At 42.0% G+C, this 27197-nt stretch overlaps 1 protein-coding gene across 2 annotated transcripts in view; it reads right to left on the reverse strand.

The window, feature by feature from the left end:
- Positions 1 to 251: 251 nt before the first annotated feature.
- The window catches only part of BTD (biotinidase), a 30017-nt gene continuing 3071 nt past the window's right edge, over positions 252 to 27197 (reverse strand). For both annotated transcript variants that reach the window (XM_086674263.1, XM_086674262.1), the window contains exons 2-4: positions 7907 to 8171; positions 2695 to 2844; positions 252 to 1710 (exon numbers count right to left, since the gene is read on the reverse strand). In XM_086674263.1, coding sequence (XP_086530389.1) covers positions 538 to 1710; positions 2695 to 2844; positions 7907 to 8171 — 1588 coding nt within the window. In that variant the 3' untranslated portion in view covers positions 252 to 537. The remainder of the gene's footprint in view (positions 1711 to 2694; positions 2845 to 7906; positions 8172 to 27197) is intronic.

Raw genomic sequence — 27197 nt, forward strand, 5'->3', positions numbered from 1 at the left:
CCCTTCTATTTTTAAAAGCTGCTTCAAGATACACATTTCTAATGTTGCTGGTGGCTCTGGCATTACCATTTCATCTGGATCGAATTCTGTTCATCCAGAATGGAAAAGGACCCACGCAGCCATTTCTAAAACAGGTTTTGCTCTGAGAGTTTGTTTCTTATGTTAGAAGGTGAGGCTTGTGAGATACTCGTATGTCCTGGGTCTCACTTCATGAACAATAAGAACAAGGAAAACACACACAAAACCCACTGTTTTGTGGATGTGTAAAATATAAACTGGCATCTTTATTTTAGCTCTTAAAACCAATTGTATAATGAGAGGTTTGCTGGAGGAAGATATGGCTTGAAAAAGAGAAACGGGAGCAGGGAATACCAGAAAAGACTGGATAATCCACGTCAAAGAGGAAAAGACAATGGGGGAAGGTGCCTCTCCTACCTCATCCCACAGCTCCCACAACGGGCTGTGGGGCAGAGAGGTGGTCCCAGTGCTTGTGAGCTGTGGTCTGGACAAGTGCAGGGCTGCCCACCCCACACTGCCCTAGTCCCTCTCATACAGCCGCCCGTAGAGAGCTGCCGTCACTAGGCCAGAGGACAGTCCGCTCTTGCTCAGGAAGGAGTACTCATTCTCCCAGCCAAGCTGATCAGGGGTTTCCAGGGACATCCCTGAGGTAAGAAGCAGAGGAAAGATATAGGAAGTACTGAAGTTCCCCCATAGGTGGAAGTCAAATATCCCTGTGGCCTCTGTGATCTCCTGCCCACAGGTGTTAAAGCCAAGACCCCCGCACTTGACCAGGGCACAAACTTGAACATAGTAAGTGCCGTGCACAGTGTGAAGACCGTCAAAGACCCCCAGGGCATACAGCTCTTTGGACAAAGTGGGCCGCTGGTAAAGCAAGTAACAGCAGAGGCCGTTTGCACAGACGCGGAGGTAGCCTTCCTTTCCCCACACAGGGACCAGGGTGAAATTGTCATACATCATCTCCGAATGAAACACAGGAGGAGTGTTCATGTTCCACTTGGTGGCTCCATCACAATGGACTTCCTGAGCATCCTTTTCACAGTATGGATCACCTGCCAAGATTTCTAAAAACTTACTACGAGATGGGTTCATTTTACCTGTGGCATTCTCTGGACCAATGAGACCCAGTGGATTTCTGGCTACCTGTGCAATTATAAGATGACCAGTGGCGTTTTCCATGTCATGGTGCCAAAAGGACTTCCGAGGGCTGTGTATGCCACTTCCGGTCATCCCCAGAGATGGGTGGTGGATGTTGGCAGCCAGCAGGTTGATACCAAAGGCAATGGCAAAAGCTCTCTGAATCTGAATGGCTGCCAAGAGTGGGAGCTGGTTCATCCAGGCAGTAGGATATACGACGTGCTTCACCTCAGAGTCTCTGAGGAGTCTAATGGCAGGGTCAAAAAACAATATATCAAAGCAGGTGAAGATGCCAAATTTGCCAGCAAAAGGGGTATCAAAGATGATGTGATCCACTTTGAGAGGGGTATCAAAAGCTGCCTCAAAGTAGAGGTTGTGTTTGCGATAGCGGTCAACAAGGGTTCCGTTGTTGCTGAACACGACATTTGTGTTAAACTGGTATCTTCCATCATGTGGGCACCCCGGGTCATTGTTATGGCAAGGCTGCTTGGTCCCAAGATTGGCCACCAGGAACATATTGCCCTTGATGGCCATGCAACTCAGGCGCTGGAGGACCTAAAGGAAAAAAAAGGCATAAGTAAATGAATTTTTAAAATCCTGCCATTTGCCTTATAATTTTAAAATAGAAAAGTACCTGTATTGTGTCTATAATATGTAAACAGCTATCATAAATCAGTAAAGAAAAAACACTACTGGAAGAGTGCACAGAATATGAACAGGTGATTCACAGCACAAATACAAATGGCCAATGGACATCTGAGAAGATACTCAACCTCATTAGTAATGAGGAAACACAAATGAAAATAATGAGATCTCATTCTGCACCTTCGTAAGATTGGCAAAAATTCAAGATATTATTCCATCTTGCATTGACCAAAGGTGGGGAAACAGGCACTCAAGACTATCACAAGGGATGTAAAATGAAATGAAGGTCTTTCAAAAGGGAAATTTGGTAGTCTTTAAAATAATTCAAAATGTGCATATCCTTTCGCTGAGAAATTCCATTTCTAGGAATCTTACCTTACAGAAAAACTTGGACATATTTATGAAGATACATGTACAAGGATATTGACTGAAACATTATAATAGCAAGGGTTTTACAAAAGCATACAGCATGCTAATAAAGAGGATGTCAATAACTATGAAATGAATAGAAAAGAATATAGTTGGATGCATATCAAAGTGTTGATGGCAGTTTCTCTAGGAAGAGAAGGAGGGTAATTGGTGGGGTGTGTGAAGATGGGACTTTAATTTTTTTTTTTACTTCTGATTCGTTTGTTTTCTAAGTATATATTCTTGTATGTCCTGTGTAATTAATAAATAGAACGATCCAGAGATGAGTAAATGCCCCATAATACCAGACACTCTTTAACTGATGGAATATGTGGCACAGGGAGTTTGGGGAGCTCAGATTTTATTTTTAGGAACCTAGGGTCTCCTTTCGGTCTCATTTAACCTGTCTTGGCTGTTGGCCCCTGGCTTGGTTCATCTCTGCATGCCTTCAGTCTACGGAGGAGGAAGGCTGGGACCCTCCCTTACCTCTGTGTCATTGAATCGGTGGGGCTCCAGGCAAGGATTCCACCTGACCAGCTGGGGAGACGGCATGAAATCCAAAAATGGGTAAACAGATGTTCTTGTAAAGTTGAATCCATGAATGCCATCTTCTGGAAACACTATAATCTGTACACCCTGTAGGTCAAACACATCAAAGTATGGTATATTATCCGATAACAGGAAACACCCCTTCTTTCACTTGTCCATTCTTTCATTCACTCGTCGGACAGCCATCAGATAGTTGTACTGTGCCAGGAACCAGAGGTTCTAAGATGGTGGCTGGACTCTCATCAGGGATCTTGGTCTTGGGGAAACTGTCTCACTTGGCCTCATTGTCAGGTAACAAAGACAGATGGATTTAGAAACCACCATTAACCATACCTCATGTTAGGGAAGGAGGGAATGAGTGAGATTGGAGCAGAAAGCAGGAATTTGCCAAGCAGACAATCAGGAGAGGTTTGGAGTTCCTGGTGGTGGCACAGTACAAAGGCCTTGAATACTGGGCTTGTTAACAGATGGGGTGTCTCCAATCCAGTGGTTTCCACTCATTGTGCATCTAAATCAGACGGGGAGCTCCTGAAAAAATACTTGGTTTAGGGGTGATGCTGGGGCCCACTCCTAAAAAGTCTGCTTCACTGGGCTGGTGGGTAAAATTCAAGTGTGTTCATTTTAGAAATAAGGACTTTCTCTAACTTGAAGTTCTCCAACTGGGAATTAGGAGGCCCTTTTCCGAATCCTAACCACTCCCCAGGCTTTGTCCCACACCTGGAGACAATCTAGGTTTCCTGACTGATAGCCTGGGGCTCCCTGTGATGTTCACATTAACCGAATGAAATCCAAACAAACGGGGCACCCTCAGCTCCCAGCATCAGGGCCTCATTCTCCTGCTGCTCTCCACTTACACGGCTTAAAATGCGAAGCCTGGAACATTGCTCCAGAGTGAAAGGTGGAGGAGGAAGGCAGAGAAGGTATGAGTAATCTAAAATAAGAGGCAATTTGAGTCACTTATTTCTGGAATGCACTGCAAACTCTTTATAATATTTTATTCTGGCTAAAAAAGCTTCGAAAGTGTAACTGTAGAAAACTTGGAGAACAGATAATATTAGTTTAGTTAATATCTTGGCTATTTTTATTTTGTCTGTGTGTGTGTATATAATTGCGATAATGATAAATACATGGTGTTTCGGGAGCACCTAGGTGATGCAGTGGTAAAGCATCAGACTCATGATCTCAGCTCAGGGTCATGAGTTCAAGCCCCACGCTGGGCTCCGCTGAGCATGGAGCCTACTTTTAAAGAAAATTTTAAAAAAATACATAAATAGTTTTCCATCTTGACTTTCCTCACTACATACAGCATCAAGACTACCAAGATACTTTCAAAAATACCATTTGCAATGGCCACATTATATTTAAGAGAACACCATAATTCATCTTTTATCAGCGGACATCTGAATTGTTCCCAACTTTTGGTGACCATCTGCATACAGGGTGCTCAAAACACTTAATGAGTATTATACACAAGTGTTTAGGTGTCTGATGATTTCTTCAGAATGAAGTCTTGTAAGTGAAGATACGGGCTCACAGACAGGAAGAGTTTTCAGTTGTTTACATTGCCAAATAGCCCTCCAGAAAGATTATACCAATGTATGCTCCTCCTGGTAGAGTGTTAAGATTGGTCACCTTACAGCACACGGTAAAGCAAAATTATCACAAACTTGGAAATAAAGCAAGATGTTTGCCTTTCTAAATACTAGGCTGCTATTTAAGAGGCTCACTCAAGGATTATTTAGTGAATGTACTATTGCTAGGCTTTGTTATTTAATATTAGATCACCCCAGACTGCAATTGTATTGCTCTATAGGACATTAGCCAGTTTTGTACACACGAGCAAATTCATTTCAACATTCATTTGACTGATACACACACTCATGTTCCTCCGATGCTCTTTTGAGCCAGGTTTACCATCTGACTGATTTCTTCATTAGATCAGTGAGTTAAATGACAGTTTTGGCACATGTTCGTTCTATATTTGTGTAAGAGGTTTTAAAAATTTTTTTACGTTTTTATTTTTGAGAGAGAGAGGCACAGAGTGCAAGCGGGGGAGGGGCAGAGAGAGAGGGAGACACAGAATCTGAAGCAGGCTCCAGGCTTTGAGCTGTCAGCACAGAGCCCGACACAAGGCTCGAACCCAAAAATGGTGAGATCATGACCCGAGCCAAAGCTGGACGCCCAACCAGCTGAGCCACTCAGGCACCCCAGGAGTCATGTTTTAACTTTTTGAAAATTATACTTGGACAAATGTTTTCCTTTATTAAAAACAAAACTTTCCCCAAGAATGTTGAATGGTTTCCTATGGACAATACCATTTATGTTATGTATACATATTAGATTAATACTGAAGTTAAATTGCATTTCCTAAATACATATTTTCTAGGAATAAGAAGAGGAGCCAACCTGAGCCAGGGTAGAACGCTGGATCTAATGTGACTATCAATCCATCTAGAAAGCAATTAGCATCCCTGATAAATGAGGAGTTTTCAGAGAGACTTCAATGAGGTCAAGAACTCCTGAGGAATTAAGGTTGCCAACCCAGTTGATGGATCAGCTAATATCTTTAAGTTGGAGTCCTTTTCTTCCCTATAAATATCTCTGCCAAGAGAGAAATACTTCAGTTGGCTAGTTCGGGAATCCTTGCCTTCCAGCAAGTTTGATCTAAAATTCTGACACATGCTTGGCATCAATTTGTCATAGAAGTTGCTTGAACGCATAAAACCATGCAGGGAAGCCGAGAGATCTGTAAGCACTAAGAAATGATCAGATAAACAATCTGTTCTCTTGGACCACAAACAGAGAAGGAATGATGACTTGCAGGCAGCATGGGCTCAACAAAAACATGTTATAGGTTTCCTTTGGGGGCAGGTTATTGGAAGGCAGGGGAATACCACCGTCACAGTCTCCGGAGTTCAGCATGGCCTCTGCCCAACCTCTTAGAATGGTCTTGTGGACAGGATGGAGAAGCGAGGGATGGCTCGTATTTCAGCACCATGCAAGCAAACACCTCTGTGCACAGAATGGTCTCGAGTGGATCTGTGTCATCAGGAGGTCTAAGGGCACAGCCTGGGATTTTTTTACACTGACTTCAGCGTAAACATAAATGAGGTGTGTATCAAATGTGTGAATGACGTGAAGGTAACTGATATGCAGGATGTCAGTAAAGATCCCCAAATAGCCGAACAGGCTGGAATGATGAGATGTAACAGCATAAATGTGAAGTCGTGTGTTCAGGTTAAAGAAGTTAACCTTGTAAGTACTGGGTGGCAAGAGTGGCACGTGTGTCTGTGTGTGGGAAGAAGACTTGGGAGTGTGAGTTGGCAGCAAATGCCTTATGAATCCACAGTGCGATGTGGCTGCCAACAGCTTTCTGGGGACAAAGTCTCGAATGAGAACGGTGCTACATCTCCTCCACTCTGCCCTTGAATACGGAGACTTTCCTACGGCTCTGGGCACAGAGATCATCTGGGAAATCTTTGTAAAAGGGACATACAGCCTGGAGAAGAGATGCTGGGTTGGGGGGGGTGGAGCATGACGGCTGTCCTCCTGTGGAAGACAACCCGCCATGGTCAGTTCCTCGGTCTGTTCTGTTTAGCTAAGAGGACAGAACGGGTGGCAGTTGCCGGGAGGCAAACTGTTGTTCACTGAAAGGCAAACCTTGCCAGAAGCTCCCGCGCTCTCATCAGACAGTGCGTTCTGGGCCACAGAAGGTGTTCAAGGAGAGACTGGATGTGGGGCTTTGAATGAGAGAGGAGTATCACCCATCAGAAGAAGCTGGACAAGGTCTTAAACTCTCTTCCAATATTAGCCTTATATATGTGTATACTGTTTTAATTTTTTTAATGTTTATTTTTGAGAGAGACAGAGAGTGAGCAGGGGAGGGGCAGAGAGAGAGGGAGACACAGAGTCTGAAACAGGCTCCAGGCTCCAAGCTGTCAGCACAGAGCCCAATGCAGGGCTTGAACTCCCGAACCACGAGATCATGACCTGAGCCGAAGTCAGATGCTTAACCTACTAACCCACCCAGGCGCCCCTATATATATGTATATCTCTAAAAGGTAGCCTATAATTTTATATATGCATATATACACATACACATGTAATGAGGTAGAATTTTAAAATGCAGCAATAGCTAGTGGCCATCCAGGCAATCCTGAGTACCCTGAACACAGATAGGAACTATTTTGGAGCAGGACCTGCTGGCCCGAACTGTCCTGCCCTCCAGACTCACCGGCACAGGGAAGTTTTGCTCACGTGGAGTATACCTCCTGTCAAGGCAGAGCAGGGCTTCCTCACATGACTGGGCTTGGTCACCACACACCAGGTGAAAGTCCAAATTTCCCTTTGGTTATGGGTTTCCCAACAGGGCATTTTGTTATGGTCACGTCTGGCACGGACACTGCCCCTCTGCCCCACCCTTCCTGGCAGAAGTGGGAAATGCAGGCCAAGCAGGAAGCCTTCACAAAGGCTGGCAAAGACCTCCCTCTGTCCACCTCCGTTCTGTCTGGACTGAGGTCTCAAACTGTTCATGGTCTGGAACAGAGACGAGAAATGAGCCCCAAATAGACTGAAGGTGGAAAACAGCAGTTCTGTAGATGCTTACTATTTTGAATGCCTCAGAGAGCAGGAGAGACCCTCATGCCTGGAAGTTTCTAGAATTTTCTGCACATCAGAATCCACTGGGGAGCCTTAGAACTCCCAGTGCTCAATCCACACCCCATCTGCCTCTGCGGGTATGGCATACAGGCACCCACTTAGTTTACGACTGGCTGAGCACTCCCTCTGCACGGCCAGTTTTGAGAACCAGGGACTGAGCTCCGGGCTCCTCAGACATGAGGGGAAAAGCAGCACCTGGGGATCTTGCTATGATGTTGATTGATTCAGCAGGTCCGGGCGGGCCCCAGGTCCTGCATTTCTCACAGGCTCCAGAGGGCTGCTGATGCCACTGGTCCGTGGACCACTGAGCAGCGAGACCCCAGCCACCTGACTACTTCAGCTCCACTTTACCAGCTGGACTAATTTTCCAGAAGGGCTGCGGGAGCCACTGACGGAGAGCCAGAGAGCAATTCGCCCTGTTCTGCTAGACAAGCTGGGGGGGGGGGGGGGGGGGGGTTGTGGCGCGGGCTAACCCAGGAGCGTTTCTTGCCTTTTGGGCTGCGGTCGTTACTTGCTGTTCATAGATGTCGAGGTTCTGGTTCATTAGGTCCAAGGCCTGCTTGCGGCCCACGAGTGCTAGAGGGCTGGGAGTGAAGATTGACTGGTGCTCGTACACAGCAGCCACGTAGTGTTCAGCCTCAGAGTGCTGGGCCACGCGTGGTTCCTCGGTGTGGACTCCCAGGGCAACCACGTAGCAGCCGAAGAGGAAAAGAGCAAGCTGACTGCCGGCTCCAGACATAATGCAGACCATAAATCTGGAACGTAAGGAGGCAAGGGGAAAACAGCTGAATAAAGAATCCTGCCAAGAATGTAACTTTTGCAGCTGTGACTTATTAATCTCAGCAATTAAACCTACCCGCCGTGATACTGCAACTCAAAGATTTGTTTCATGTTCCTAATAAAAGGGTCTGTGTTTCTCTCCAAACACGTAGCAAGCTACGTTTAAAATGGCTCGCTGTGTTAGTCTGGTTTTAGAATGTTTCCAAAACAGACCCGATGTTTGCCATGATTGTCTTCCCCAGCGTTCCGCAAGACGGCATTGTGTCACTACTCGCCTTTCTAGCCACGTACGTACCTAAGTTTTAGGCAAGAATAACTACCATGATTATTTTATATAATTCGGTGGCATATTCCACATCCCACCACCTGCCCTCCACACGCACAAACGTGTCAACCATCCACGCCAGCTCTGATTGTTGCGATCCCGATAATACAGCTCGGCTTTCCTAGCTACAAAACTCTGATGGATTAAAATTCTCCCTGCATTTCTTTGGTCAGTAATGAATATAAAGGGTAAGTCCTTCTTAGCACGACATTCTTTATTTGGTGCAGAGAAGCTGCTGACTTCTACTTACGTGCCAGTGTCTACTCTTGGTTATGGATAGGTAAAAAGAGGGCTCCCAATCAAAGCATTTTGTTTCTCCTCCTTGAATTTGGGAATCATCACCTTCTCAACCTCTGTCTCTGCGATTCCACTACTCGTGCTCAAAAGCATAATCGTTTGGAAATAAAATCCTTTTGCAGTGATAAAATGCAACCTTCTAGAAAATATACGAGGATTTTCTAGAAAACGTAAGAGGATTTTCTAGGACGTACACCCAGCTATGTAGGCCCTACCAAAAGCAATTAGAAGAAAATTATGTCACTTACACTGACACTTCTGTGTGCCTTTTTTCCCCAAGACTAGGAGTTTTTATTCCCAATAGTTATGTGTTACCGTGTTAGAGTGAATATTCCAATTCTTCCTTGAAAACCAGCCTGGCCTCCCAGCTGAAGCCCCTCGCCTGACACACAGATTTACCAGGGGGTGTGCCAAGGCCAGGCCACTTGCTCTGTGGAGATGCGCTGGGGCTGACCAAGTGCCCAGGAATCCAGATTAAACATCGAGATAACAAAGACAAATCAAGGAATCCTACTGCTGCTTTTTAAAAAGACAACGACGCCCTGTCCAAGTCTGACTCATAACTCCTGTGTTTGCATTTTAAAACCAAACTTTCCAGGCTGCAAACTTCCTTTTATTTTTCTCTTAATAGTTCCAGAAACAAAAGTAACCATAAGTATTTTCAGCAACAGAACAAGGACTCGGGAGGCTCAGTCTGAATCCTTGCAAAACCAAACACTTGTCGGGCTGAGCAGGCCTCATCCCACGGCCTTGTCTCACACACTGTTACTTCTTGTCCCAGGGACTAAGTGCACCATCCAGATACCCAACCCCAGGACTTGTTGCCATTCATCTGGGACCCTGAATGATGTTCTGAGATTAGAACAAGGAGCCTTTGAGCAAGCAGTCATGAGATTTTGAGTGGAAACAAAAGTATAATTGATAAGGTTTCTTATCTGAATTTTGCCTCTGAAGACGAGCACGGGATAATTTTAACGGTCAAAATCTAGTTTCCGCTCCCTCTGGTTTCAGAATGATGATAATGGGGAATGGTTTGGGGGAGAAACTTTCATCTTCAAAGACACATTCCCGGTATTTCTCAAGCAGTAGATGCTGGCCTCACTCAGAGGTGGGGAAACTGAGGCCGGGGGAGGGGAGAGTTGTGTGAACCCGTGCCCGGTGGAGCCAGCTCAGGAGTTCCTGGGGCCCAGCGAGGTGGTCACGGCATCCCCTTTCTCAACGAAGAGCTGTGTGTCACCCATTTACTTGGGGACAGAGGACATTAGTTTAAGTGTCAGGACTTGCAAAATGGTAAAACAAGAAAACTATGGAACCAGCAAGATATTACATTTCTTTCTATTTTGAGAAAGTAAAATGTAGATTATTTACAAAAGGTGCTTGGCAGGAGGGCTGTAAATGGCAATCACTTGTGTGTGAACAAAGGTGGGTGATAATAAGAGGTTAGGCAGATTTAACCAGGTATTCATGCTTGAAAGAAGCAAGCTTAATGAGGTAGGAGAGAATGAGTAATTATGATAAAAATAGGTACCACAGTTTGCCCGTCCCGATGTGTGGTGAAATAGCAGCCGGTTTAACCAAATTTGCAAATGCTGGCTTTCCCTCTTTATTTGGCACTACACAAATGTCTCAAGAAAACCAACAAGGCCCAAGATAGGGACTCTGGAGGGCACAGCGGGTAGGAGAGGGGGGCAGTTTTAATGGGGCAGGACAGCATCCAGATCTGGTTTCCGGTGGTTACCAGGTGCTGGTTCACCACAGAAAGCACAGGTGGGCTGGGGTGTTGGGGCTCCCTGGGAACAAGAAGCTTCCAGAAGTCCTGGGGCTCTTGGAAACCCAGCCATAGATGTAGTTCTAGAGCTGGCCAGGACCCGGACGATAAACAGCCGTGAGTACAGGCGTGTGCTCAGTATGAAAAGGTACACACACACCCTCTTCCATCGGAGGGCATTTGACAGGCGAGCTAAAACTGCAGGAAGGCCTGACACGAAGGCCCCGTCTGGGTGACGGTGTGCCCCCACACCCTGCTTCGTCCACTCAGCTCACCACGACCCTCTGATGTGGGGGCTCGGGCTCACAGGGTGCCCTGAGTCTCACTGCCGGAAACAGCACAGTGGGGAGGGTGCTCCCTTCAGACATCCAAGAGACATCCGACCGCGAGCCCAGACGCGGGTATAGGTGTCAGGGTACAGCCATGAACAAGCCCGGCCCTTCCTCAAGCAGCCCCACTCAGGATGTATAGGGAGACTGACCACAATCAAATAAACACTGAGGATGCCTTACGCAGTATGTGCAAAGGGAAAATAAAGACAGGGAAGGGGGCAGCGAGGGTCTGGCCTGGGTGGGGGACAATTTTAAATAGTATGGTCAGGAAAGGTCTCAGTGAGGTGAGGTCTGCCAAAGGTGAGGGAGGAGGCCATGTGGATGCCTGGGGGAAATGTTCCAGGCACAGAGGACAGCTAGGTCAACAAGGCCTGAGTGGGAACTTGCTGAGAGGGTTCAAGAAACCAGCAAGGAGAACAGTGGGCTGGAGCCCAGGGCAGAGGAAGACAGCAAAAAGTGAAGTCAGAGAAAAATCACAGGCCCCGTCCCCGGTCTCTCACAATGCCAGGCAGTTGCCCTGTCTGCTTCCATTCTCCCCCTTCTAGAACAGCCCGTGAGATCCGGTTAAAGCCTAAGTCAGTCCTGACACTCCTCTGCTCAAAATCTTCCAATGCCTCCCCACTTCATGCAGAGGAAAAGCCAGAGTCCGTACAGTATGCCAATAGGAATGATCTGGGAGACAGGAAGTTGTTGACGGGGTGGGGAGAGCTTTGCTGGAGTGACATCTCTAAGCAAGCATCCTGACCTTTTAACTGCCCCAGAGAAGCCCCAGCATCTCATTTCATCATGAAAAATGTTCCTCTGACACTAATCCTGGTCGGGAAGGTTCCTGTGGTCTCTGAGAAAAAGAAATCAAAGTCTAAATTACACGGAAAGCTATTTTGTGGAAATTTGGTAACATATCACTCACTGGTTATTTTTACACATGCAAACTTTTTTTTTCCACTCTGCTAAGTGATTCATCTTGATAATTAGCTGTATTTCCTTCCTGGCCATACTAGTACAATACTATCTTTTGCAATAAAATGAAAGGATTGTTATTAAGGTACTCTTAATAAGATAATTTCAGAGGCAGGTATATACATTTAAAAATTTATATATAGAACTATGGATCATTTTAATAAAAGATCCTGTCATGCCTGCCTTGTCAGGGAGAAGAACAGTCCCATGACTGGGAAAGGAGGCAGGAAAAGTCAGCAAAGGAAATGTCACATCCTGTGGAACAAAGCTGAGAGAGCCGCTAAGTCAGTAAGGAATCAGCACACTATACGTTCCTGTGCATATCTGGCAGGATGCCCCCCAAGTCACTGTAAAGTTCCAGATAGTTTTAAACTTACGAAGTTTATGATATCCTTGCCTGGATTCTTTTACAGAAGGAGAAATAATGTCCAATCTCCACCTAACTTACATAATCTGAATTTAAAGAAATCCCAAAATAGACCTTTTATTTCCTAGAAAGCCGCCTATTTTCTGGTTCCCCCCTCTGCTGATGCTAGTTGTGAGCTCGCCTGGGACTGGCCCCTGGAATAAGATGCCCCACGATGGTTTTAGCTTGGACAGTTTCATGCAAACCTATCCACCGATGACACTTTTGAGGTCTCAGTAGGAAATGTCAAGTGTAAATAAAACACTTGTGAGTGGCAAGTGATGATGGTGTCAAGATTCAAGGCTGAACTCCAAACAGCGAGTGAATTACCCAGTCCTCTGAATTGAACTGGTAAGTTGCGATTTCATTTTTTTTTGAAATTCCACCTATGATCTTAAAAAAAAAAGAGTGACATACAGAAGTGTAACTTTGGACCAGGCCTTTGATTAGGGCCTATTTCTGTTCCATTGACTACAGTAGTTTACCTTAGGACACCAAATGAGCAATCAAAGGATTGTGACACTTGAATCTAACTATAAGTCCTCTCTCTTTTCCTCAAATGGGAAATTATCTTCATAAGTTAAGTCAAATAATACTTCTCCCTGAAACGCCCCGGTATTTAATGTAAGAAGGTGCTTTCTTTTTCTTGCGTGGACAGAAAGAGCCCCTGCGTAGATGGAATCTACAGGTTCGCTGCTGCCACCATGTGGACAAACGGAGGATCATTGGCCCACGTTGGTTCGCTCTTAAGTCGCACAATAGCAAAGTGATTCTTGTGTAGTAAGTGGATGGTGTTTTTCCTGCTTTCCTTCTCATTTTTATTTTTTTTCTGCTTCCCACTGTAAAAGAGGTTTTCTAAGATGTGGGCTTCATGAAAACTGTTTTTTTATTTGCTATGCTTCCAGGACCTAATTTAGGACTATATTCACAAGTCCTAAGTTTGTTGCCATCTCTTACAGTGGTACACTTCATAGGATGTGACTGGATTTGCAGTGACACAGCCCAGCCACACTGTGACAGGCAGCACAATGAATGGCGGAAATCTAGCTGAGTTAAGGGTTCTAGGGGAACAAAATTTTATATCAACGCCACACTGACTTTTACATGTTACATGCTAACATTTTCGAATCATTTTCACCATCCATTATTTCATTTTATCTTCCTATCACAGAAAGCAGTGGAAGTGAAATGGTAAAATTCTATTTTCACAGTGAGGGAAAACTCCAGCACTAGTTAGTAGTGAGAACAGACTGGAAACCAAGTCTCCTGACTCCTGGTCCAGCCCTTCTGGCACATGTTGAAGAACTGGGGCAATTTATCAGTCAAACGTTCAAAGACCACTGGGTAGTGTTCAATTTAGCCGCAGCAGAAACAGATTCCAAGTAGCACTCCCAAGGTAGAATCTGGGGGGGTCAGACCACAGCAGTGGTTCTCAAACGTGAGCATCCCTTCAGTCACCTGGAGGCCTTGCCCACACAGATCCCTGGACCCCGTGCCTAGAAGTTTTGATTCATCAGGTCTGGGACAGGGCCCCAGAATGTGCATTTTCTAACAAATTCCTAGGTGATGCTGATGCTGATGTTCCTGGCATGCAGTCATACCTGGAAACCCACTGGGGTAGAAGGTAAAGGCACACAGAACATATGTTCTGATTCCTATATTTCCCTCATGTCAAAGACATGATTCAGAACCTTTATTTCCTGAGTGCCTCCTCAACAGGGCTGATAGAATTGGGGCAGATTTCAAAGTGTTTCCACCATATTTAATGAAAATAAGTGGCAAAGTATTTATCACTCAAACTAAGGGGGAAAACTTCCCCCAAACAATCTGGGTCCATGTCAATTAAAGGATTCAGTGCTTGTCCTTAGCCTTAACAGAAACATCCTTGTAGAACCAGGTTATTGCTGGTTTTCATTTGTTTAAAGTTCCTGATTTTTTAAAGTTTATTTATTTATTTTGAGAGAGAGACAGAGAGAAAGAGAGCATGCACACAAGTGGGGGAGGGGAATTGAAAGAGAAAGAGAGAGAGAGAGAGAGAGAGAGAGAGAGAATCTCAAGCAGGCTCTGAGCTGTCAGCGCAGAGCCCGATGCAGGGCTCAAACTCATGGACCATGAGATCATGACCTGAGCCAAAGTTGGACACTTAACCGACTGAGCCACCCAGGTGGCACCCTAAAGCTCCTGACTTTAAAAGACTAAAACCCAGACAATAGATAAATATTTTGTTATATAAATAGTTAATACATTTATACATTTAAATTATATACTTATAAATAAATAGGTAACCTGAAAAATCTCCTATATTCTGCAAAAACGTATCAGTTTCCGTCTCAAAAACATAGCAGAAATCCTTAGGGGTCAAAATTGAACCACTGACGATATAAGTCTCAAACTGGGTCCGGAGACTTTGTGGTCTGAGACTAATAACAAAGGAAAGAGCACACCCTAAGGTCAGGAACACGACAGGGATGTCCACTCTCGCCACTGTTATTCAACATAGTATTGGAAGTCTTAGCCTCAGCAATCAGACAACACAAAGAAATAAAAGGCATTCCAAATAGGCCAGGAGGAGGTCAAACTTTCACTCCTCACAGATGATATGATACTCTATATGGAAAACCCAAAAGATTCCACCAAAAAACTGCTAGAACTGATCCATAAATTCTGCAAAGTCACAGGATATAAAAATCAATGCACAGAAATCGGTTGCATTTCTATGCAGCAATAATGAAGCAGCTGAAAGAGAAATCAAGGAATTGATCCCATTTACAACTACACCAAAACCCATAAAATACCTAGGAATAAACCTAACCAAAGAAGTGAAAAATGTATACACTGAAAACTATAGAAAGCTTATGAAAGAAATTGAAGAAGACGCACAAAAAAGGAAAAATATTCCATGTTCATACATTGTAAGAACAAATATTGTTAAAAGGTTGATACTACCCAAAGTGGTCTACATATTCAATGCAGTCCCTATCAAAATAACACCAGCATTCTTCACAGAGCTCGAATGAACAATCTTAAAATTTGTATGGAACCAGAAAAGACCCTGAATAGCCAAAGCAATCTTGAAAAAGAAAACCAAAGCTGGAGGCATCACAATCCCGGACTTCAGGACGTATTACAAAGCTGTAATCATCAAGACAGTATGTCCTGGAACAAAAACAGACACTTATATCAATGGAATAGAATAGAGAACCAGAAATGGGCCCATAAACATATGGCCAACTAACCTTTGACAAAGCAGGAAAGAATGTCCAATGGAATAAAGACAGTCTCTTCAGCAAGTGGTGCTGGGAAAACTGGACAGCGACATGCAGAAAAATGAACCTGGACTGCTTTCTTACACTAGACACAAAAATAAATTCAAAATGGATGAAAGACCTAAATGTAAGACAGGAAGCCATCAAAATCCTCGAGGAGAAAGCAGGCAAAAACATCTCTGATTTTAGCCACAGCAACTTCTTACTCAACATGTCTCTGGAAGCAAGGGAAACAAAAGCAAAAATGAAAGGGTTTGTACCCAAAATCTATAAAGAACTTATCAAACTCAACACCCCAAAACCAAATAATCCAGTGAAGAAATGGGCAAAAGACATGAATAGACACTTCTCCAAAGAAGACATCCAGATGGCTAACAAACACATGAAAAAATGCTCAACATCACTCATCATCAGGGGAATACAAATCAAAACCACAATGAGATACCACCTCATACTTGTCAGAATGACTAAAATTAACAACTCAGGCAACAACAGAGGTTGGCGAGGATGTGGAGAAACTCGAACCCTCTTACACTGCTGGTGGGAACGCAAACTGGTCCAGCCACTCCGGAAAACAGTATGGAGGTTCCTCAAAAAACTAAAAATAGAACTACCCTACGACCCAGCAATTGCACTACTAGGCATTGATCCACGGGATACAGGTGTGCTGTTTCGAAGGGACACATGCACCCCCATGTTTCTAGCAGCACTATCCACAATAGCCAAAGTATTGGAAAGAGCCCAAGTGTCCATTGATGGATGAATGGATAAAGAAGATGTGGTTTATATATACAAAGGAGTATTACTCGGCAATCAAAAAGAATGAAATCTTGCTATTTGCAACTACATGGATGGAACTAGAGCATATTACGCTAAGTAAAATTAGTCAGAGAGAGACAAATATCATATGACTTCACTCACATGTGGAATTTAAGAGACAAAACAGATGAACATAAGGGAAGGGAAGCAAAAATAATATAAAAACAGGGAGGGGGACAAAACATAAGAGACTCTATAAATACAGAGAACAAGCTGAGGGTTGCTGGAGGGTTGTGGCTGGGGGGATGGGCTAAATGGGCAAGAGGCATTAAGGAGGACACTTATTGGGATGAACACTGGGTGTTATATGGAGGGAATGAATCACTGGATTCTACTCCTGAAATCATTGTTGCACTATATGCTAACTAGGATATAAATTAAAATAATAAATAAGTAAATAGATGAATGAATGAATGAATGAATGAATGAATGAATGAATGAATACGTAAATAAATAAATAAATAAATAAGCACAGAGAAGGCTTCTTCCACTGCCAGTCAGTCTTCAGAGAAAAGAATGATGGGGTCACTTGCAGCCACTTTGCTTTTCTGGAATATTTATAGCTTCCATTTAGGCTTTACCTTCTTCATCCTCTAAGAATGAATCATCAATTTCCCCAAAATGGGTCTTAGTGAATGTCAGCAAAGAATTATTTTTCAAAGTCTTTGGGAAATTTTTCCTTCATTTCTTTGTTGGACTACCTTCAACTAGAGGAACCACCTTCAGAAGAACCATCAGAAGAACCACCTTCTAGATAATGAGGACCTGAAGGCTGGACATCCAGCAGTAATACAACCAGTGCAAGGAAAATATGATGTCCCAAAACCTCAGGTCAAATTTTTCAGGGAAGATGTGCTCAGAAATGAGGGCAATGTAAAGACTCTTTGTGATTAAAAAATTTTTTTTAGTGTTTATTTATTTTTGATAGAGAGGGAGAGAGAGAGCATGAGCAGAGGAGGGGCAGAGAGAGAGAGGGAGACAGAATCCGAAGCAGGCTCTGAAGCAGATGTGGGGCTCGAACCCATGAACTGCAAGATCATGACCTGAGCAGAAGTTGGATGCTTAACTGACTGAGCACTGAGGTGCCCCAAGACTCTTTGTGATTATTAAGTGTATGGACACAACATGTCTAAGGGTGGAGTGGGTGAAACATCACTGTAAGTCCATCACCCCTGTGCTCTTACCTACCAGTGTTCAGGAGTGAAAATCCAAATCACAGAACCACGACGATGGTAGAAATGCCCTGGATGCAGACAGTGAAGAACAATGGAATGGGCACCACAGCCAGGGAACCACACTCCCCAAGGCAAAAGAACAACCCTTAATAAAATGATCTGGAGGGGTGCTTCGGTGGCTCAGTCAATTAAGCAGCCAACTCTCGATTTCGGCTCAGGTTGTGATCTTACGGTTGGTGACTTCGAGCCCTGTGTTGGGCTCTGTACTGACACTGCAGAGTATTGCCTGGGATTCTCTCTGTCTCTCTCTGTCCCTCCCCTGCTTGTGCGCTCTCTCTCTCTCTCTCTCTCAAAATAAATATATAAACTTTAAAAAATCTGGAAACACTGAAAATAAATAACAGTAGGAAGTATGAAACAAACAACAAACAAAGCTAAAGTAAGACATAGCACTAAAGAAAACATGCTGAAGTCTACTTTTTCCTAAGGAGAAACCAGAAGTTATTACATCGCGGGGAAGGCACAGTCAAGATCACCGAGAGAAACAGCACAAAGCAGGCAAACAGGTCCAAATGTGATCCGTTCTGAGTACCTATAGAGCATTCTCCTGACACAAACGTGGTGGGAACATGCAGGCAGCCCCACAGTATGGACAGGCGCTCACGGTATTCAGCTAGAGCACAGTACACAATCAAGAGTAACGGACTTTCCAGCCTATTCACTAAGTTGGTTGTCTTCTCCATCCACGGTATGGTAGAGGTGTAGAGAAATGGTTAGTATCTCCACCTTTGTCTCACTTCCTGGAGGCCCTGAGTAGTTCTGTTTGCTTCCGCTTTGATAAGATCAGTAGTTACTCGTGTGCCTTCTTCCCTCTGGTAAAGGTCCCAGCTCAGCCACAGCTGCATCTCCTCCAAGCTCAGGGCTCTTTGGGGTTGATGGAAGGGTGAAGTTGGATGGAGAGGTTTCTGACTCTGCCATGATAGTTGGTGCTACATTCCTGAGCACTGGGGACAAAGCAGAGGGGAATAGTCTAGCTCTTCTTAGGAAAGAGCTTACTCCTAAACTTGAAGGGGATCAAGACCCAGAGTCAGGATTTAACCCAAACTGATTTTGTGCAAAAGCCTATATTCTTTTTATGCCAATGCAACTCAAAACAATGGGGGGAAGCATGTGATTGAATAAGTGATATTGGGATGACTGACTTACAAACAATTTGGAATGAAGTTTATTTTTTATTTTTTTTAAATAGCCCCAACACGGGGCTTGAACTTATGACCCTGAGATCATGACCCCGAGATCACAACCTGAGCTGAGATCAAGAGTCGGGCACTTAACTGACTGAGACACCCACGCGTCCCTGGAATTAAGTTTAGACATCTTAGGCCATATACAAAAATAAACTCAAAATCAAGAGCTATTTGAATGATAGGAAAACTAGCATAAATTAGAATTTGCCATCAGATATTTGATGAAACCACTTTCTAAAACCTGAAGGCGTTTAAACAACAGAAGAAACAGACTGACAAATTAAAATTTACATGCAAAATATAAACATCAAGACAACAGTTATAAACAGGCAATGAACAAGAACAGATATAAATGAGAAGAAAACAATCATAAACAAACACTTTGAAAGATTCTGAACTTGGGGGCGCCTGGGTGGCTTGATTGGTTAAGCGTGTAACTCTTGACTTTGGAGATCCAGCTGAAGGTCAGACCCTGTGCTGACAGCCGGAGCCTGCTTCAGATTCTCTTTCTGCCCCTCCCCTCCCAAATAAATAAAATAAACATAAAAAAAAGACTTTGAATTTATGTACAAAATAGACATTAACTAGTATTAGTCCAAAGTATTAAATTTGTAAAAGAAGTAAGGTAAATTAGTAAAATGATAAAGAATAGCAATTTCTCACTGGGAAAAAAGTTTGACAATTTCTATTATGAATTATAGTCTACTTCTGGGACTTTATCCTAGGGAGTCATTCAAAACAAAAGTTAGTTGAAATGACAACATACCATGGAAGTAAAGAATACGGGCTTTTGAGTTTCAACATATGAGTTCAAATCCTGGCTACGATTTACTCACTATAGAACTTTGAGTAAATAAGTTATCTGTTAGTTAGAAATGTAAAGTGCTTAGTGTTCAAGAAGTGGAAGCCAGTTCAAATTGAAGAATAACTCCCAGCAGCTAAAAGTTGGAAACAAACAATATTCAATATGAAGAAAGGTATGAAAATTGATGTATATAAACCAGGTGGAATATTAAGCAAACACGGAAAAAACAGTTATGAAGACTCTAATGATGGGCCACATTTAAGATGTGCTAAATAAACATATAATAAATATCTTTCTGTATTTACAACGATAATAGCTAAGTAAAACATGTATACATGTGATCAAAGACTAGAAGAGAATGTGAATTAATGAAAACATGGTAGGTCATCTTACGGGGATTTAAAATATTTTCTTAAATGTTACCCTGTTTTTCTAAAAATGAAAAACGTAAGGGAAAAAAAAACAGCTGAGACTTCTGGCTTACAGTCTGGCATATAAGGAGCTTGGAAGGAGCCATTCTATTGTTTACAAGTAAAAACCTAAAAGATCTGAAAACCAACAACTCTTTGTAATTGTTTCAGAGAACTGAGGTCACGGGGCAAACCGTTGCCTCCAAAATTAGAGAGACAGACAGGTGGATACAGAGAAGCACAGAAACCTCCGTGGGAGCCAGTACTAGCACAGGAAAACTTCAACTGCAACGGACAAATTTTGGAGGCTCAGGGCAGGTAAGTCAGAGTTAAAAACTTCCGGCTTGGGGGGCAGGGTACCCACACTTTTGTGAGTTTTGCCTCCAAGAGCTCTACCAGGTTGTCCCAGTGAACACTGGGAAAAAATCTCATGTTTCTGGCAGGGAGAAGGGGAAAGCAGTCAGAGCATTCTGTTCTTCAGGGGGACTGCCCTCAAGAGAACCGAGCTAACCAATTAAGGTTTTATCAGAGCCTGACTGACCTGGAGGAAGGGGAAATACCCACCTCCAGCCCCATCTCACCATCCGGTGAACTTGTGAAGTTCACAGTACAAGGCACGGGCTCACTGCAAGACAGTGCGAATTCCATACCCAATTCCACTCTGCTGCAGACTGGAAGAACCACCCCAAAGCCCTGCCCCTTGACCTCATTTAAATTGCTTTGGCCCCCAGCTACAAGGAAGGCTGGGAAGAGTGCTGCATTACCATCTTGAATAAAATGAAGATTTTGCCAGATAAAATATAGGAAGCCAAGTTAAGCTTGACTTTTGGATAAACAAGTGTATTGGGACATACTTGTGCTAAAAAATTATTCATTGTTTATCTGAAAGTCAAATTTAACTGGGAGTCCTGGGTGCCCTGTTTTGTTTTTCTAAATCTGGCAACTCTACCCATAAGTGACCAACTAACCACTACCATGGCTTTTATGCTTATCACTTCCTTTAAAAGAAAAAAAAGCTTTATGACCCAATGTGCATCCCTAGACATTATAGTTTAGTCTTCCTAATTTAAAAACACTGATATATTGAGGTGCCTGACTGGCTCAGTCAGAACAGCATGAAACTCTTGATCTCGGGGTCGTGAGTTCAAGCCCCATGTTGGGTGTAGAGATTACTAAAAAAGTAAATTTAAAAAAAAAATTAAAACATTGATATAGGCTTTAAGTCTCTTTTAATCTAGAATTTCCTTTTTCGTCCCTTTTATTTCCATAAAACAAACTTGTTGAAGAAGCCTGTAGATTAGACCTGTAGATTTTCCAACAGAATGGGTTGTATTATTGCAAATGCATGGTGAGGTTCAAACTTTTCCTCTTTCTTTGCTATTTCTTGCCAATTGGCAACTGGATCCAAGACTGGATCAGACTCAGTGTCCATCCTTTTGGCAAGGCTATGGGTGGCAGTGTGTATTTTCATCACGAGGCACGTGTCTAACTCTCTTCTCATAATCTTAGCACAAAACATTGATACTTAATGCCTTTATATGTTCATTGGGGATTGCAAAGTGCTAGCTTTCTAATTCCATCATTTTATTTATTAATTGGAATACTTTTTATAAAAAGACATTCTATTTTATCTGCTATTTGGTTATCTAGTGGTACAGTGCATATAGAAAAGGCAGGATAAATGCTAGATTCTCTCTTCCATTCTTTTTAAAATCAGTTTTCAAGATAATGAATCGATTCTCTATTATTCTCTGAAGTTGGCCAATTTTTTAAAATTATCATTTATGGGTGGCTCAGTTGGTGGAGCATGCAACTCTTGATTTCAGGGTTGTAAGCTTGAGCTCCATGTTGGGTGAGGAGATTACTTAAAAATTAAAAAAAAAAAATCTTTAAAAAATATCATTTATGAACTCATATATTTAAACATATTTTATGAGTTTCTCTCCATCTCAATTATTATCATTATTGAAACTCAAAGTATCCCATCCTTGGCCAATGGCAGCCTCTTCACGTTAGCTATGGATTCTTCTTGATCTTACCCTAGTAGTTTCTAATAGCTTCTCTGCAATCTGACATTAAACTATGTCCCAAGCTTCTCTTGCACATTCCTTGGCTCAGGTCTAGAAGTAGCCATTTCTCCAGAGAGCCTGGGTACAAAATTTATTCTCTGAAAAGACTAATGAAATTAAGCAAATCTCCATCAAGATTGATCAGGAACAAAAATAATAAACAGGCACATGAACATAAAGAAAAAATTAAAAGGGAACATAACAAAGATTTAGAATTGATTATCTGTTACTCTGGAACAAATGTATGTTGAATGGATACGTGGATAACACACGTAACTTTCTAGGAAAATAAAATTTACCAAAACTAAGTCCAAAAAAGAAAAAAACTAAGCAGACCAATTATCCAAGAAAAATTAAATTATCAAAGGCTCCTCCCCAGAAGCACCAATCTTGTTCTACTGTTTAGGGGAATTCTCCCAAACATTCAAGGAAAAGATACATACTGTATTTTTTTTATATGAAGATATTTACACCTATGTATTTTATACAAACTGTCCCAAAACTTTTAAAAAAGATGGTATAACCTTGATACCCACACTAGATAAGGATAGTTCAAGAAATGAAATAATGGTTGACTCTCACTCTTAAACACAAATGTAGAAAGTCTAAATAAAAATAATAGCAAACTGAATTATGCAATGTATAAGAAGAAAATCATCATCATGACCAAACGAGGTTTATCACAAGAATGATAAAGCATTTAATATGAAAAAGTATATCAACTTAATTCACTGTATTAACAGGTTAAATGAAATAAAAATGCCACTTATCAGTGCTTCTTATCTACATTGTACTGGAGGTCTTAGGTAGTGCATTAAGCTAAGAAAAAGAAATAGAAAAGATAAAAGACCAAGAAAAGAAAAAACAAACTTTCATTGATTCTATGATTATCTACAAAGAAATCCAAGAGAATCCATAAACAAATTATTATAATTAATATGAAAGTATAGTAAAATAGTTAATTTAAGACCAACATATGAAAATTAATTGCATTCTAATACAGTGGCCCCCTAAAACTAGAAAATGCAAAAAAATCAATAAAAAGTTAGGTGCTTAGGAATAAATATAGCAAGTATAATGAAATATTTTTATTGAAAGACATTAAAGAAGAATAAAATAAATGGAGAGATATGCTTATGGCAAAAAGACTCAATAATATAAAGACATTGTTCTATCCAAATTAATCTATAAATTCAATATAATTCCAATTGAAATTCTAATGAGTGTTAAACTGGAATGTGATAAACTGATTCTATAATAATAGAAAAAGACCATGAATAGATCTGGTAGGCAGAATAACGGCCCTTTAAAGACATTCTAATCCCCAGAACCTGTGAGTATGTTGGGTTACATGGCAAAAGGGAATTAAAGTTGCTAAAGATGCTAAAGTTGCCTGGGTGGCTCGGTTAGTTAAGCATCCAACTCTTGATTTTGGCTCAGGTCATGATCCCAGCATCATGGGATTGAGCCCACATTAGGCTCCATGCTGAGTGTGAAGCCTGCTTCACACATATACACACATATATACATATACACACATATATACACACACACATATATATATACACACACATATATATACACACATATATATATGTATATATACATATACATATATATATATTTATATGTGTGTATATGTATTTTTAAAGGTTGCTAAAGAGCTGACTGTAAAATAGACATTATCCTGGATTATGTAGGTAGGCTCAATGCAATCACCAGTGCCTTTATGAGTGAAAGTAGAAGAGGGAGAACCAGAGGGATGGTAGCATGAGAAGGTTTAGGCCTGATATTGTTCACATTGCCAAGAATGTGGGAAGCCTCTAGAAGCTAGAAGGAGTCTCTTTTAAGGCCTCCACAAAGGAACGCAGTCCTGCCAGCATTTTGATATTATCCCAGGGAGACCCATTTCAGACTTCTGAACTATAGAGCTATAAGATAATGCATTTATGTTGTTTTTAAGCCACCAAATTTGTGGTAATCTGTTATAGCAGCAATAGGACATTATAGCAACTGACAAGGTGTTTTCAAAAGAACAAAATAGAAGGACTTCCCTACCAACATAAGACTTATTTCAAAAAAATTAAGAAAGAGCAGAGTACAGAGACAGACCACATACATATATGGAAACTTGATATATAACAGAGATGACACTATGGATCATTGGGATAAGAATGAACTATACCATAAACGGAAAATGGATATTTTGGGAAACTGACTAGCAAAAATGGCTAGCAATGATTCCTCTCTCCATATTCATGTTTCTTTATCATGTCACTTTTAATGCCATCTTAGTCAGAGTCTGAACTCGGCCATGTAACTTGCTTTAGCTGATAGGATGTTAGCAACCATGATATACAAAGGTTCCACAATGGGGTTTGTCCCCTTTTGCAATCTGCTGCCACCATCTGAAGAAGCCCAGGGACACCTGTTGAATGATGAGAGATAACTGGTTCAGTAGCAATATACCTGCCACCCCAGTGGGTAACCAGTCAGCTTCCAGTGGCAGAGTGACCTAGCAACTGACCACGGGCACATGAAGGAGCCCAGCTGAGTCCAGCCTCACAAGACTATAAATTAAATAAATGGTCGTTGTTTTAAGTCACTGAGTTTTAGAGTGATTAATTACACAGCAAATCTAATTGATATAGATATTATGTGGAAAAAACCCCTTGGAATGATACCTTCCATCACATGTAGAAATCAATTCCAGGTAGGCTAAACTTTTTGATGAAAATATAGAAAAATAAATCTCATCCCAGGTTAAGGAATATTTTCTCAAGATACAAAGAGTATAAAACAGAAAGGAAAAGAATTGTCAAATGTGACCACACCCCAAAACCCCACAACTTTGCACCTCAAAAGTAACTATAAACAAAGTTAAAAGACAAAGCATAAGCATTCAGAATATATAAAGAATATCTACAAATAAATAAGAAAAAGATAAACAATCCATAAAGAAATGGGCAAAAGATATAAAAGAGGCAATTGACAGAATAAGAAAACCCAGATGGCATATCTATACCTGTATCTTCATTAGTAGTCAGGGAAATGCAAATGAGAAGCCATTTCACATTCACGTAGATTGGCAAAAATTTAAAATTTCATGATTGAGAATGTGGAGAAAGGGGAGCTCTTATAAACAGAATGTGGGAATATCAATTGGTACAGTAACTTTGGAGACCAATTTGGCAATATCTAGTAACACTGATGTGACCCGCCCCTAGCCACATATACATAAAAACTCACACAGGCACACCAGGGGACATGCAAAAATGTTTAGAGAAATTTGTTTATAACAATGAAAAGTTAAAGATAACCTAAATGTCCATCCAGTAAAGAATGGATAATGTGAGGGGTGCCTGGGTGGCTCAGTCGTTTAAATGTTCAACTTTGGCTCAGGTCATGGTCTCATGGTTCCTGAGTTTGAGTCCCACATCGAGCTCTGTGCTCAGAGCCTGGAGCCTGCTTCAGATTCTGTGCCTCCCTTTCTCTCTCTGCCCCTCCCCCGCTCATGCTCTGTCTCTCTCTGTCTCAAAAGTAAATAAAAACATTAAAAAACTAAAAAAAAAGAGAATGGCTAATGTGGGAATTATAAACACCAAATTCAAGATAGTGGTTACCTCTATGGCACAGGGGGTGGAAAATGCACTGGGGAAGGGATCCACAGGGAGCTTCACTGTATTTTTTTTTTTTTAATTTTTTTTTTTCAACGTTTATTTATTTTTGGGACAGAGAGAGACAGAGCATGAACGGGGGAGGGGCAGAGAGAGAGGGAGACACAGAATCGGAAACAGGCTCCAGGCTCTGAGCCATCAGCCCAGAGCCCGACGCGGGGCTCGAACTCACGGACCGCGAGATCGTGACCTGGCTGAAGTCGGACGCTTAACCGACTGCGCCACCCAGGCGCCCCAACTTCACTGTATTTTTAATGAATTTCTTGAGCTCGGGGCTGGGTACATGTGTATGAATCCATCTCTGTTCCCATTCATGGGTTTGAAAGATGCCATAAATGTTAAATATAAACAAACTTTGAATAAAACAATGTCACAGGTAAGCTCTGAAGGGGAACTCAAAGGTTATGACACAGAAGGAAGTTCAAGGGCCTAAACTCTTAATCAGGAAGATGTCCCTCACCTGGGATTACACCCCAGCCGTTCCATTCAGAACCCCGGGAGTCATTCAGAGATTCTGCCCCAGAGTGGATTCTTTGTTTTGCTCACATGAGGAACAGATTAAAAGCAAAACAAAACAATAAGGTACACTTTTAAAAGCTAAGGAAAGGGACTGTAATGAAGGCTAATGGCAAAACAGAAGAAACAAATGAAAACAGAAGCATTGAACTATTGCTACCACTTTTCATAAGTGATAGCTGTCCCCCACCCCACCCCCACCATGGGCCACCCCCAAATGTGGGGTTCTATCATACTGAGAAATATTGGATTACGGTTTCTAAGCCACTTGAGATAAATCTCTTACATCCTCATAGCATGACACACAGTTGTCACCATTTTCTGGTGCGCTTTACATAAAGTAACATGTTTATTAGTGATTTAACGATTGCTGAAGTCAAACCACCCCAAATTTAAATTGAAAAAAAAAAACAAACAAACAACCAAACACACAATGGACGAAGACACAGCAATAAGAGGGACACAATGTTTCTTCAGTTTCTGCCCAACTGCGTTTCCCACTCCAGGTCTGGGTCTAGCTGGCATTCAAATGTAGAGAAAAGGTGCTTGTGTGTCCTAGCCAAGGGCAGAAATCCAACCTTTCTCTAGGTCACAGACAACTGGAAAAAAAACCCAGTACCCGTCCCCGAGTACCCGTCTCCCAGTAATAGGCATTAAACCTGTCCCAGACACCTCAATAATAAAACTGCTTTTCACTGGTTTTGCTTCAAGCCTATTTCTGAGCTTTGGTACTTTGCAGTCCATCAATTTAATGAGAAGCAAAGATCAACTTAACCTATTTTATTCAAAGAATATTTTATTTTATATTTTATTTTCTGCTCTAATTATGTTCACACATTTTTTTTATAGCACATTTCTTGCTGTACGGTTTTCAGTGTTGGTTTTAAAAAGAGTATTCTACATAGATATCCTTTTTTCTTTTTGTTATT

This window comes from Puma concolor, chromosome C2, assembly GCF_028749965.1.
Source record: "Puma concolor isolate L17-30 chromosome C2, mPumCon1.1.hap2, whole genome shotgun sequence".
NCBI lineage: Eukaryota > Metazoa > Chordata > Mammalia > Carnivora > Felidae > Puma > Puma concolor.